The following is a 15,899-nucleotide window of genomic DNA, read 5'->3' as shown; positions in this document are numbered from 1 at the left end:
ACTCGTTCATTTCAACTTACTTATTATTAAGAAAATGAACTCATATCAAAATAGTAGAACATTATGCTTTTCTTACATTTACATTTTGCATCGTCACAAAATTTTAAATTTTGCGTTTAATGATACCTGATAAAATTACGTAATTAACGTACTTACTAAACGTACTTGTGAAAGTACGACGTACCACTCTTTCCTTATTTACTTCGCGTTTGGCTTAGTTACTTAAATATTAAATATGTTTTAAGTAATCGTAGAATATAGAGACGTTATCTCAATTGTTTATGGCGTAATTTTGATGCAAATTTTATTTGCTATCGGATCCAACGCACGCAGCTAACTCAACGTAGCCGGAGCGCAAATCTTTTTGCCACGATAAAAACTTTTAAATATAATATAAATAAATAAATAAATATTATTGGACAACTCACACACGGTCATTTGATTCCAAACTAAGCAGAGCTTGTACTATGGTAACCAAATAACTGATAAACATACTTATATACTTCTAAATACATACTTATATAGATAAATTGACAACCAGACTCAGAACAAATACTCGTGCTCATCACACAAAGATTTGTCCCGGGTAGGATTCGAACCCACCACACGCGGCACTACGGTTGTTACGGCGAGGTGACCGCTTAAACCACTGCGCCAAACGTGCAGTTTCGTCAATATGGAAATAACGCACGGTAATCGGATTCTTTACTCAGCATTGTATAATTCAATTAATATCATATTGACTAGACGACCTCCACTGCTGAAAATAGTCCTCTCGTAAACTTTACTTAACTTACTTACATTTACGTTCGAATACAGGTCTAATAATATAACAAAATAAAACTGCAATAAAACAAACATAAACAAAAAAATAAATATGTATTTTCAAACAGCCCTACGTACAAATCGTGCCACAAAAAGTGACCCAGTTCGCAACACGTCTAAACAAGGCAGGCGTCTGAGATCTGCATGCGCCCGTCCGCCTCGGCAAATACGGGCGTTTGACTGCGAATGTAGCTCATCAAGACATCGTAGTCTACTCCGACCACTTCGACGTTTATACGGTTTTCACTTAACATCTGAAATGTTTTAACACATATGTTAGTAGCCATTTGAATTGTTGTGGTAAAATTACGATTTTTTAATATATTATAGGTGAAGAATTAGATATTTGCTACAAAGTAATTGATAGTTCTATTGTAATTTCTGTTACGCATATCACCACACAAAAGTACTATATTTACCGCTTTAGGTGTCTACATGATCATGAAGAATAAATGTAACAGCAATTATTACAAGAGTTGATGTCAGTCTTAATAAACAAGCAAAGCCGATAACAAAAACGAAAATATCATGTGTTCGTAGATCAACCCAATATACATGTAAAAAACAATACAACATTTTATTCAAATCAGTCCTAAAATTGACTTGCATTTTCTAGTTACTTTGACGAAGTAAGACAAGCATTTTACTAGCTTCTATTACATGTGTATCAGGTTTTATATTGATCGTAATTCGCATTTTATTCAGGTCGTAACTACTCCTAGAGTTCACTCTAAGACAGACATGTGTTTTTATAGGCTGACAAAAAATCCCAGACAAGAATAATGTTTCTTAATAGACAAATTTGTCCACGAAAACGAGCATTGCAAATACTTGCTGAACAAACAAGCCCCTATCGCTTTTTAGAGGGGTTACGAAATGAGAGCAAATACAGTATTTGTTTGCTCGAAGCCGAAAAAATAAACATTTGACATTCAATCAAAATATTTAGCCCATGAACCGAATAAAAGTACAAATTGAATTGTTGGGTTTTTTTTTTGACTTACAGTGTAATCGCCCCCTCCATTTCCTATGAAGTTTTGTGATACGATTCTATAGTACTTGTTTATGTCTAAGGGTTCGTATCGAGGTACGTCGCATTCTATACAACGGATTTTTACGTCAATTACCCGTTGGCCTAAGGGTTTCGCGCCGTCGAAAACTGCGCGTAAGCCTGCAAGAGAATGATTGGAGTACATTCTTTAACTATACCAATATCACAAATGTGAAAGTCTGTCTGTCTGTTTGGCTTTCACGCATAAACTGCTGAACCGAATTGGGTGAACATTTGATGAGAATAATTAGTGTTGCTAGGTCAAACAAAGGGCTAACTTTTTTCTTTACATCGGCCCTGAAACTAATTGTGATAAGAAATAAAAAAAAAGTATTTTGGAGATACGTTAGACGCGATGACGACATACGACTAATGTACATATGTTACTTATATATAATAGAAGATAAACAACGATGCTTCATAGTTTATTCAAATATAGAGTCAAATTATATCAATGTAATCAATGAGACTGTATTCCAAAATCTCAAAGGAATAGTTGGCGAAGCTTTTAGTAAGTCAAAGTTATTTTTAAAATATTCAGTGCTTTCAATACTAAAGGTCATATCCATAAATCTTTTTCGCGACAGAAATGACTTTCAAAGACGATGAGTCATACTATCTAAATTTAGACTGAGGATAAACTGTAATACGTTAATCTAACCTTTTTTTTTTTTTTTTTTTTTTTTTTTTTTTTTTTTTTTTTTTTTTTTAACGTGGCTAATGTTTTATGCATACACCTGCTCTCTGGGTTGAGTGCAGGGTTATGTGGGGCTCTCCCGCCAGAAGGGCGGGCATACCCACTAAACCGCCACGTGTATCCTCACGGCCGCTTGTGGCAGCGTGCGGCGGGATAACTGCCGAAGCATGTACCGCAAGCCGCACGCCACGCGGATGCCCCAATTTAGGGGTCCCTCACAGAGGCTGCCTAAAGCACCTCATTACTCTACATGCCGATAGGCCGGATACAACAACCCATCGGCAACCCTCGAGAGGACCTATTAACTGGACGGCGGTGTCCCCGTAGCCGCCGCCCAAGGTCCTCACTAAGGGGGAATGCGCCGATCGTGCGCTAGCCGCCGGCGACCTACTCGGCGGCGACGCATCTGGGCGGCAAGGGGATCATTCTCACGCGCCCTCTCGGCCTCCTCCTTCCGCGATATGACCTCCTGGCAGAAGGTGATCATCGCCCTCCACGCCAAGGCGCCGCACGCCATGGCCCTGACGACAGCCGGCAGCGACAAATCGGCGCCCACCACCTCAACAAGGCGCGCCCTCTGTGTGGTCCACGCCGCGCAGTCAGAAAGAGTGTGCGCCGCCGTGTCTTCCTCGGCGCTGCAGTGATGGCACTCTGCCGTCGGCTCCCTCCGTGCCACCTTCCACAGGTATCGGCCGAAGCAGCCGTGACCGCTAAGGACCTGTGTAAGGCAGTAGGTGATCACACCGTGCCCTCTACTCGTCCACTCGCCAAGGACCGGCCGGATGGCGCCGATGGTTAACACCCCGGCGGTTGGTTCCTCCAGCCGTTCGGTCCAGGTACGGAGGACATCCCGGCGGGACTCTAGTCTCCACCGTGCTATGTCCTCCGGCTCCGGACCGGTCCCCCGGACGTTAATCTAACCTACGTTTCTTTGCTTTAAAGATAGTTTAGATAGTGGAGCGATAAATCATAGTTTCTGTTTAGCTGTATAGGTATTTGAATATAGTTAGAAGTCATTTATTTCTTTAGGTATTTATTATCTACTGATAATAAGTTTGTGGTACTTATAACTTATGCTTTAAAGGTGAACTTTTTTTTTGGCTAAAAGAAATAAGACTCCATCCCTTAAAATAAATTTATCTTATGTCGCGGAAACTTTTCAATACATCAAAATATTTATCCAGACTCGGTAACAGTTATTAGTCGATCACATAAATATGCGATCTTCGCGGGAATTCACCCGATCTCATATGTATTTCTAACCACCTAAACTCTATTATTATAATAATACTACAACTATGTGTCTGGTTCATGATATTGAGAATATCTCAGAATCTAGAACAAAATATGATATTCAGTATTATACACGATCTCACCTCAGATTAAATTTCGATAGCTCACATTATGTATACAATATTATGCTAATATTAACTTGTAGACGTAAGTTATTGGCATTAGGTAGATATTTAGGCTTTTAACGTGTTACAAATATGCCAATAACATAGCGTGAACTTTTACTGCTTAATGGGTTTTGGTAATGGTTTGACGAGAAATGATACATCTTTTGAAATGTAAACCTTCATGTCAAAAACTGCTAACACGATTTTGATTTTTTTTTTTGTATAGTTTAAAGGGCATAATAATATCATCCTCGAGACCTAAGTATCTCTCTAGAATATATTGTTAATGTTAGGAATATCTTAATGTTTATAGAATAGAATTTTTTTAAATTTTTTTTTCTTCGAATCAAAGTACTATTTAACAAGAACCGCGGAGAAATTCTTTTTTTATGTTGGTCGTATAAATTACGATAATTAGGTATTTTGTCAGCCAATAGAAACACACTTCGTCTTTTTTATAAACAGAGATTAAATAAAATTACTCTAGCGGCCCTTAAAAAGCATCAGAGCATTTAAAGTACTACAAGTGTACAGTCAGATGCCAAAACATGTATACGCTGTCGTTTTAACTTCACTTTAGCAAATAAAATAATTTGATAGTAACGTATTTACAGCTCAATAATAGCAATGCTTTTCAAACATAGATGTCAGTTCGAAAATAGCAGTAGCAATAATTAAATTAATCTTTACAAAAAAAATAATAATTAGAAAACGTGCCAGTGTATACATAATTTTGCTCCTAACTACACAAGCAATCGGTTCATATTACGTCACATTCGTCACTCACAGTAAAACCATCGCCACCGGTTCCTATGAAATTCTGTGAAACTACTCGGTAGTATTTGTCGAGTTGTATCGGTTCGTATCGGGGCACGTCACACTCTATACAACGAACTTTGACATCGCGCACACGCTGGTTCACAGGGCGTGATCCGTCGAATGTTGCGTGCAGTCCTGCGTTTGATTAAGTATTTGAATTAGAAATTATTGTATGCACGTGTTAATTTCTTGTATACGAATCCACGAGGCAGAATAAAACATCAATGATTGCATATTTTTGTTGTTGTTGTTGTTGATACAGTTTTTTTATTTAATAAAGGTTTTGTATTAGGTGTAAGACACAAAAGTAGCATACTGTGTAATGTGTTGTTTTAACACATACTGTAGCTGTATTGTGATTGTATTATATATATTGGGATTTTATGTAATAGCTATGTTAAGGTATATTGTTATGTCTATCGATTTAGATGTGTCTGTAATGGTGGATGTAACTGTGTGTATAAATAAATAAATATGTATACACTGGTAAAACAAAGTAAATAGGAATGTTGTTCTTGAAAAGTGCACTAGTGTGATTTAAATCACATAAAAGGCATGCACAGACAACAGAAATAAACGATTAGAAAAACAACGAAAGTTCAAGTTACAACAGTATTTTAAATTTATACAAAAAAATTAAATAATGTTGTATTTCCACCGATATTTATTGACTGTGTGCAACCGAAAACTATCAAACCCGGAAGTGTTTATTTATTCATTTAAATACAACGCGGCAAATTAAATAACTTGATTCAATTTTAAAATACAACATGTCGATGACCAATTACTAGTTTAATATAGGTATCTATATTTTATTCACTGTGATTTTTTTTTTCAGATAATGTTATTATGTGAATACTACGTAAAAACTCCGGGCTAAGAATATACTAGTATAACAGTCCCGAAAACATTTTAAGCGATTACCTTCTCGGTAGGAGTCGAACCCACAGTCTATTAGGAACACCACGAACTAACATTTTATCCTATGCTCAACATCATAATATCGTAGTCGCATAGGAATACATAAAGTCCTACTTATTCTATCTAGGATCTACCCAAACACAGCAATCGAAACCTAATCAGTAAAAAACACATGCAAATCTACTTCAAAGAATTACCTGACACCTGAAGCATCCTGGCACCAGCATAAGGAGTGTTAGCCACAGAAAACTCAAGCATTTCCATAATGTGCTCCCCTTTCAGTTCGAAAACTTCTACGTTGTTTTCAAAAGGTGTCGACAGGATCACTGACTCGTACGTCACCACTGCGAGATGAAATTTTAAATATTTTAATGTGAAAACTTCTGGAATCGAATCATTGAATGAAAAGTTTGAGGAACGTGATCTTTTGGTGTTGAAGCACTTGGAGTTTTGAATTGTCACTTTATTCATTTGGAATTTGTTATCTTTTTGACAGAGTTCTTTTGTACGTTATTGAAATTATTTATGGCTACGACAGTCTAATAAGCGGGACGGATTGGCAGTCTGAAGACAAAAAACAATATTTGCATGAATCTAATGCGACGTGTCATATAAAACTTTTAAACTTTCGCCTGCCTGCAACCACGGCCAGTGTAATCTGCACCGAAACGTCATGCATACCAAGGTAAAATGCCTGTTCACGTTAATCAAAATTTCGCGCCATATAGCTTCCATTGACTAGTAAAACTTTGTTTCGTCTTACAATAAAAATGGGTAAGTAGTTTACTTACCTCCTGCACTAATATCTGTTCTGATTCCACCTTGGTTGATCACGCAGAAGTGTGCGTAATGCCAACTGCCGTTTTGAGCTCTGTCAATTATCTAAAACAATTAATAATATGATTTTTTAAACAAAAGACATAGTTTCATTTTTCAAACTCAAACCAGAGTATAATTTCTGGACCAAAACGAATTCAGTTTTATACTTCCTGCATGAAAAAGAAAAAGCAACTCCAAAACCCTTTAAAATTCCAACCTACTCTTAATAAAATGTTACCTATCTAAAATTAAAGAGTCGTTAAAATTACTCAACTTACGGCATGCATGAACGCGTCACAAATGAAATTGCCAAGATTACATTCTGCGCAGGCGCACCTTGAAGTTAAATGTACCATCGATGAGCCTATTTCCTGTGACGCGAGCTCTTCGATTGCTGGCAGGTAATAGTTTATCTTTTCTAATACATCTGGGGCTGAAAATAAGAGTTGGCATTAATTTTACTATCCAGTAATAGTCTGGTGATTTTTGAGCTTTTGAGTCATTGATTTACTGGACCCACTCAGTACTGGACTTAGTTAGCTATTCAGTTTTATTACGTGTTTGTACAAATACTTAATAAAATCAATCATTCAGCCTGGTCTCACTGGATGTAGCTGAATACCAGTATTTTATCGGACGTCCATAACTTAGTTACCTGGGTTATAACACGATTCTCCTCGGTAAGACTGGTTATCAGACTTCAGACTTATGATTTACCGAGTAATTTAACGTTACCAGTGTAATGACTATCAAAAATCTTCGAAAATGACTGCCGCGGCGCGTCAATGAAGTCGAGTCGACGACACAAGTAGCATCGGATTACCAATTGTAACAAATTAAATGATCTCGAATTAGAATTATGTCTAAACAGTTATGTCTGGGTTTGATAGCTGTAAGAATACCAACTGCCTGTAATCGTCAAATAATTAGGAATGGAAGTATGTCTACCTTGTTCTACTTCGTTTCCAATGTAATGAGGATTTCCTTCCCAGTTCAGCAGATTACCAGCCTGGTCGAAATGAAGTTTGATTTCACCTAAATATTGAGTATGAGCAGCAGCTTGGACGATAAGTACCTACAAACATTTGATCATCATGATTTATTTAAAACGACATAATATCGATACCGGAAATTTCAATTGTCGTAAAGGACATTTTGACGAAAATGAGTTATATATATATTCGGAATCAGCGTTGCGAGCTCTATCGATTGGTATATTTAACATAATCCTATCTTTAAAAAAAAGTCCCTTACGACCTGGATTTTCAACAGCTCTAGCTCTTTTTTTTTAACTATTTGGGATGTATCGTAAGACTAATTTTCAATACAGAGCGTAAAGTCATGTTTTAATTATTTATGAGGTCGTAAAGGCCTCTGGTGTAAGAAAAGTTAATAATAATTTTCATAATTATATTTTATTTAAAGTTCAAAACTGTTTTTAAAACACTTTTAATTTTATCGAGTCATTAATAAATTATTGACTAGTCTATAGATTACTTAAAATACTGATTGTTCTAAAAATGGACACTAGTTTATTACTAATAAATAAGATTATTTTACAGTACAGAACTTATATAACTAAATATTTACATTAGATTATTAAAATTAAAACTATATATACACATTGACGAAAAAAAATAAATATATAAAAAAAATCTATACTATATATAATATAATTAATATAATAAAGCTGAAGAGTTTGTTTGTTTGTTTGTTTGAACGCGCTAATCTCAGGAACTACTGGTCCGATTTGAAAAATTCTTTCGGTGTTAGATAGTCCGTTTATCGAGGAAGGCTATAGGCTATATATCATCACGCTATGTCCAAAAGGAGCAGAGTAGCAATAAAAAATGTTACAAAAACGGGGAAAATTTTGACCCATTCTCTCTTATGTGACGCAAGCGAAGTTGCGCGGGTCAGCTAGTAAAGAATATAAAAGAAGGTAAGCGCGCTACGCGTCGTAGTACTCCTCCACATCGCTGTCTATCGGGAACGTTCCCAGAATGCTCGCAGCATTGCCACGTTGCATGGCAATGCTTAAACCTTTGTAAAAAAAAAAAAGTTATTTTTTAGCATTGCAGCAATGATTGTTTACGATTTAAATAAATAAAAAGCATCACATTTTGTTTAAATTTTGAGTTTCTGTTAGAATAACATTTTTTGTCACTTTTGTACTAAATATTTTGATTAATAAATACAAACCAATCGAAAATCTTTTATTTAATATACATTTACTACCTATTGTAGTTGTTAATTAGTTAGATCTTCAGGTTTTTTACTCCTTTTACCCCCTTGGTCTTTAATTTTATTACTTGCACTACCCATTGATGATCAAGATTATTCCTTTACGACACATCTGACTTTATCATATCCAATTTTTCGTGGCTGTAAAGTACTTCAGTTCGATTTTTGTGGGCTGTAAAGGACTCTCATTTTCGTAAATAATTAAGTTTGATTTATTTAGTTCAATTATACGGATAGAACATGAAAAATTAGTCGGAGTGTCTTTTGACATCATAATTATACTATTTTGTTTGACAAAGATATTACACAAAAACTTTTTTTTTTTTCGTTTTTTGCCTCTACTGAAAACTCGTGTTTTGTCCTTTACGACAATTGAAATTTCCGGTATCGATATTATTAAATAAACTCGCCGCCTCGGTCTGTTTGTCTCATTGCGATGAACTCAAATTCTAATGAACGGATTTTATGCAGATTTCATCAGTACAAAGAGTTCTTCTCTGGAAAGGTTTAAGCTAACCGGCTATAACCCAGGAAAAACCAGGGTTTCTTTTTCTCATTTTTAAAAATCTCAACACATCGTCCTGAATTTACTAATGCTTTCATCGCAGCTGCTTCGACTAGAATTCAAAAAAAGTAAATGATCCTAAAGTGTTCTTGAGTGATTCCACACTAGATATACCTATATTCCATATTCTCTATATGTTATACTCACAGGTCTTTGATTTTGTGCTTGGTTGACGACCACAGGGTAAGGTCCTAAGGCGATAAACCCACTGTTCTCTGGCACATCTCCGTTGTACAACAAAGTATGACTGTGTCCTCCAACTATGATGTCTATGTATGGACCGCCGTTTAGTGCTATTTCTCTGAAAATATTACGATTTATTATTGTTTGTGGTATAGCATATTAGAGCTGCACTATAAATAGGTGCTTGGTAAGCACTGTAAGAGATTTACGATTGCGTAGCAATTCAGCAATATGCAGGTACTACACTCGCCATTCCATCTCGCGTATAATTCAGTGAGCCAGTAATCAACATAACATCTTGTAAAAGCTCAGCCACCGGGCAGGTCTATCATCTGCGCTACGAGGTACGAAAATTGTTGACAAAAATCTTTATTTTATCGACACTGGCTAAAACTGATGATTATTACAAATGTATAGTCATATATACTTTTATTGAAAGAACTTCCTTACCTGTCAATATCAAGGCCACAATGTGACACAACGACGATAATATTCACGCCTTCAGCATTTAGTTTCTCAGCTTCAGTTCTTACTGCTTCTACTTCATCTGTGAATTTCAATTGGCCAGTAGACGCTAACGTCTGGAATACAAAGGAAACATAAGTTATCATATACCGTAGAGGTATTTAAAAGTAAACATTATTCTAAAGTTTAACGGTCTACCAAGAATCTTGGAAATTTCAATCAGTTTAACGAGAATAAATTATTGGTGTCAAAAGATACATTCATCGAAAAATCTAGATTTTTTTTGGTTTATAGCCTCGGCATTTTTGTCCAACATTTGGTATAGGTCCATCTCTCCTGGTTTTCCTATACCAGGAGTTTAATAAGTGGGATTGACATTCAAAATTATTGAAAAAACAATTTTCTTGGCGAATGCGCTGGGGACACAATTTATTGTATATAATACAATACTTCTCGATAACTACTCGGTTGTCAGTACTCTTTAGTGGTAAAAAAATTGCCTCTTTACTGTACAATCCTATGAACGAAATTCGGCTTTCAATACTCACATCAGTAGAAGAAATAAGCACTCCAATGATACCAATTTTTCTGCCTCTTCTTTCAACAACTATACTTTTGTGGTACAGTCCTTGGATGGAAGGTTCATCGTCATCAATAATATTGGCAGTCACTACCGGTGCATCCAATCCCTTTAGATAAGGAACTACTCCTTCTATACCATTGTCGAACTCATGGTTGCCTAGTACCTGAAGTAATAAGAAAAATAATGTAATTATTATTAAAGTTGTCTTTTGCTGAGGTTTAAGCTGAGCGAATGTGATTTCTGAATGACAAATTCCCAGATTTGATTGTAGTTCGAGCAAAGTTTTATTCGGTTCTTCTAAATAAAATGTAATTATTCAAGAATTGAGAACTGGAAGTTTGGAAATTGTTATAGACTCACAATAAAATATACCTCTATCTACATCGAGTAAGTAATCCAGGAAAAGAAGCAATTATAGCGTTTTATATGTATTATGTATTAATTATTACTTGTCCCAACGATGAAAAGCAAAACATGGTAATGCAATCTTGCATGCCTGAGAGTTTTTTCAAACAGTTCTTGAAGATATGGCAAGTCCCTAATCCGCACTTGGCATGCGTGGTGGACTCAAGACCTAACATCTCCTTCAATTTCGGGGAGGAGACCCTTGCCCAGCAGTGGGACAGTTATGTCATTTATTTAGGTATGTATGTATGACAATAAATAAAACTAAACTCACGTGCGCATCATGAGGGATCATATTCATGAAGTCCATAGTGACGTTGTATCTCAAGATGTTATACCAGATGGTGCCTTGGAAGCTGTCTCCGCCATTGAGGAGGAGGGAATCTGGCTCCCTCTCCAGGCTCTGACGGACCATGGTGGTGAGACGAGCAAACCCACCGATGCATGGTGCGTCGGATGGATTACAGATGTTGCCTATTGGGCTAGTTTCTACGAACCTGGAATGAAGAAAATGCGGTATGACTTAAATGGCGAATTTTTTTGGAGTCAAGAAAATTGAGTTTGGTGAAATTTTGGGTTATGTCGTGTATCCACTTAAATGCCTTTTGGTAGCCAATTATTGGGTGCGTAGACGTATGACCCTAGATATTGATTTATAATAAAATATCCAATACTACTATAATAATAATAGCTATTATTTTGTGTAATAAAATTTATCCCTATCGCCAACTGTTTAGTTGCAGAAGAAAAATAATTTATGATGATGAAAATTTTCATTAACCAATGACCAAATTACAATCTATCTACTACGAAAATCACATTACACCTACAACTACATTGAATCGTTACCGTGATCATATTACAAAGTAGTAGAATTTTAATAAATTATTCATTCGAACGCGCTATCAAACTTTGGTAGAACAGATTTTTATAGGCAACTAAGTAAGGTTCGCTTTACTTTCAGAATTTTGATCAGGAAACTAAGAACTGGCATAAAACTTGAAACTCAGCTAGTGAGGTTTTTATGTCGCTAACTAACTTTAAGTAAGTTAAGAAAATATACATTTTACTTTGGAAAAATCTTAATTTTAATGAAGAAAAAACCTTAAAGTTACTTTTATTTAAACACTTACACCCATTTAAACGTTCTAAAAAACTATGCCTAGATTTTAACGTACTAAATTTGTCTTACAAAGTCTTACTTAATCTTCTCACACATAAAAGATGGTGAAATCATCTACAACATATACATCTGGGGGCACGGAAGTGCCCCCGCAAGTCGAGCAAAAAACAAACCGGCACGGCCGTAACATCCTTTTCTCGAAGCAATTCGGGCTATTTTTGACACCCCTATAATTTCGTTGTGGATAAAACAAGAAGCCTGGATTTTCAGCAACTAATCAGTCATTGTATAAATACGGTATATTTAAAATTTCAGTCAATTTGAACCAGTAGTTTAAGAATGACAACTTGTTAAAATTTTGAATTTTGTCACTCACTGATTCACTGATTCACTGACTCACTGACTCACCGATCATCAAAAGTCTAAGGTACTTCTAGCAGACTTAGAAGCTTAAAATTTAGAATACAAATAGGGTTTAGTGTCTTAATCATGGGAAAAATCTAATATGTTCTAATTTCGGTCCAGTTTTCTAAATACACCAACTGCAACAATAACTTTGTAATCCCATATAAATGTATAAGATTACAAGGTTACGTTTGCAGTTAATGAATTATTATTACTGTAGAAAATAAAATAAATAGGTGTAAATAGGTACATACTATATGAGGCATAACGGGAGGGGGTATAGGGTGGGCAAGGGTGTTTAGCCCATGAAACTGAACAACATTCCCATAGGAAAATATGTTGAATTATGAAAAAATAACGTCTGTCCATACAAATTGGACTTATGTTCGCTCTACAAAAAGAAGTGAGATGCCATCAAAAACATTCTGTAAAAACCTCAAGTCTCGCCGTAAAAAGTTGTGAGATCGATATAATACCAAGTCGATTAATCTATTTAGTCTCTACTTAAAGGACCTTCTGTCTTAAGTTATTACGTATATTATTATCATGCCAATTAAAAAAAAATACCTTTAAAACAAAAAGATCGACTTGGTCATCGCAAGAAAACACAAATTCGCCATTAACATTTCAGGTAACTTCTCGTCGTGCTGTGTAGTGTGATACATACTAATAATGAAATCATGCGATGGCCAGGTCGGTCTATTTGTTTTAAAGGTATTTTTTTTTAATTGGCATGATAATAACATACGTAATAACTTAAGACAGAAGGTCCTTTAAGTAGAGACTAAATAGATTAATCGACTTGGTATTATATCGATCTCACAACTTTTTACGGCGAGACTTGAGGTTTTTACAGAATGTTTTTGATGGCATATTATATTCTTCTTCAGTCTTCGAATTAAATTAATAAACAACTTTAGAATTTGTAAGGATCGTACTAAGTGGCGTTCTCTAGTCTCTACCTACGTTACTACTACCTACCCGTCGAAAAAAGGCGTGGTTTTACGTATGCATGTAAAAAACAACTTTGAATTATTTATTATAACCTTTGCACTAATATGTGTACGGAAAGCCTTTCTACGTGACCGATTTTGTGTTTAAAAGCTAACCTCTTATAATTAGAGTCCCAAACTGTCAAACGCACGCCCAAACCCGTCAAGATCGACTCCTTCGCTTTGGTAATCACTAATTCGGGATACCTCTCGAGTGGAGTAGAGAGTCTATATTATAATAAATTATCCGGTGAAATACTTTAATTTGTTTAAACTTGATTTTATTGCTTATCATCACGTTAATTAACTTGGTAATTAAATAAGTGTTCCTGATTGATTTTATTTTAACGTTTATTACAATAACAAGTAACGGGCAGAAGTTTTTTGCTGCGAACGGTAGTTCTATGTAACTGGCAATCGCGTCGCTAGTGACCCCAAACTGAACTTGAACTGGCAAAATGTTTTTTTTTTTAGATTTCTTGGAATATTCTCGGTAGGAACCTGAAATTTAGGGGCGGAACCAAATTCCTCGCCTCGTATGTCGCAATAAACCTAACTTTTTCGATATATTTACAAAAAAATATGAATGAAAAACGTTTTTATTTCATCATACCATGCAATGTCTTGGTAAATCAGTTATCAATATATATAAATATTATAAAAAAACCAACATAATTTGCCAAATATCCGGCAAAGCTTATCTACTTTACAATCTAATGTACATATTATATTTATCAGGTAGTTTATGTGTTTATTATTGTACCTACATATGTATGAATATATTAATCGTAAGATGTAATCAGCTGTGCAGGAAATTTTTGATAAGTTGATAAAAAACCTATTTATTCAGGCACGTTTTGCATATTAATTATTTAAAATATTATATTTTATTGCGTATGCAAAATTTGGATAGATACCTATACCTTTATCTCTTGCACATGTTGAATAATTAAGAAGTCTTATCAAATCTTACCTATCTTTTTTAGCTTTAGGCGAAGTATAAACTACCTTTGTCTGTCAAAGTTATAGAATTAAACAAAAGAACAACGTAAAATCCTGGGATAAAAAAGAGAGGCGTCTCCATAGAAGACCAGGTATCCATAGAATAGAATATAATTTATTTATTTATAAAAAAAATATTGTAGAACAATGCTTTCTTAAACTATTCAAGTTTTAGAGCTTGTCTTATCCATGTGCAATCAAATACTATTGAGTAGTCAAATGTCGTCAAGTTTACGGTAGCATGATTGTTAGTACTAGCTAGAGTGATGTTTATAATTACTTGAAGAAAGAATAGCTCTGGAAAAGTATGTGAGTGTAAATTTTGGTCATAAATTTCTTTCAGGTCAGTTTTAGTAAAAGTTTGATAAGTTATTCTTTAAAAAATATAAAGTTTTTGTCTGTTTCAAATATGACACCGGAATTAATTGTCTATTTGTTTGTGAAATTCCACGTGGTCTAAAGATTGACTTTAAGAAAATCTTATCCAGGTTGTAAAAAACTATACATGTTATCAATTTTATTTTAAACGATCTGTGGGTTAAGCAACCCTTGGCGCGGTCATTCCATAGATGGGTGACCGTATAGTGGTATTTGAACTAGGTGTCTCCGTGCTTCGGAGGGCACGTCAAAAGTTGGTCCCGGTTGTTGTCTACTAAGTTAACAGTCGTTAAGCCACGTCAAAGGCCTCTCGGGCGGCTTGAACAACTTTGACACTGGGTTGACAACTGACCATACGACAAACAACAAACATCAATTTTATGTTCCAAAATTACGTACCTCGCATGGAAATCATTGAAATGTAATATATTCAATGCAAAAGTATCCTCTTGCGCACAAACTAACAACACAGAACAAAATAACAAATACAATTTCAACATCTTATTCACGCATGCGTTCCTTAGATCTTTACTATTGTGACTGATAAACACAGTATATTATATAGACCAATAAAACCAAGATAAGATAGTAATATCTGCTGATTTTACTATGTATGTAAATGTGTGGTCAATCTATTACCAATACGATATGAAGTGAGCACGTAAAGCCGTCGGTCCTGCGCCTGACCTCTCACTGGTCGTGTCGGTTATCCGTCCCACCAAACTATGAGAGTGATGGAATAGAGAGTGTACCTGTGTATTGTGCACACACTTGGACACTAAATCAAAATCAAAATCAAATCATTTATTCATTTAGGTCAAGTGCTGACGCTTATGATAGTCAATGATACAGAGAGTGAATTTACCGCCAGTTCGGAAGGTAGGGCCAATGAGAAGAGCTGGCAAGAAACTCCTGGCCACTCTTTTTAATCGCCAAATGATTTTAACAATATTTATGCTGGTATAAAACATTGATGATGTAAGTAGCTGCTACCTACCAACACTACCGAACACACTTTGGTC

General features: G+C 35.4%; 1 protein-coding gene across 2 annotated transcripts; it reads right to left on the bottom strand.

Annotated features, from left to right (window-relative positions):
• Positions 1–862: 862 nt before the first annotated feature.
• Positions 863–15,402, bottom strand: LOC142982002 (apyrase-like). 2 transcript variants are annotated; one of them, XM_076128227.1, is made up of 11 exons: positions 15,277–15,402; positions 11,252–11,474; positions 10,538–10,735; positions 9,975–10,105; positions 9,489–9,642; positions 7,481–7,607; positions 6,811–6,965; positions 6,505–6,595; positions 5,911–6,057; positions 4,761–4,927; positions 863–1,079 (listed from the first exon to the last, which is right to left on the bottom strand). In XM_076128227.1, the coding sequence occupies exons 1-11, from the start codon at positions 15,375–15,377 to the stop codon at positions 942–944; spliced, it is 1,632 nt and encodes a 543-aa protein (XP_075984342.1). In that variant the 5' UTR covers positions 15,378–15,402; the 3' UTR covers positions 863–941. The 2 variants fall into 2 exon arrangements, with proteins under 2 accessions (XP_075984342.1, XP_075984343.1); XM_076128228.1 differs by lacking the exon at positions 4,761–4,927 and adding an exon at positions 1,830–1,996.
• Between the last annotated feature and the right edge of the window lie 497 nt (positions 15,403–15,899).

Source organism: Anticarsia gemmatalis, chromosome 21 (genome assembly GCF_050436995.1).
Source record: "Anticarsia gemmatalis isolate Benzon Research Colony breed Stoneville strain chromosome 21, ilAntGemm2 primary, whole genome shotgun sequence".
NCBI classification, from domain to species: Eukaryota; Metazoa; Arthropoda; class Insecta; order Lepidoptera; family Erebidae; genus Anticarsia; species Anticarsia gemmatalis.
Note: the sequence above shows the minus strand (reverse complement) of the source record. Positions and strands in the feature narration are given on the sequence as shown.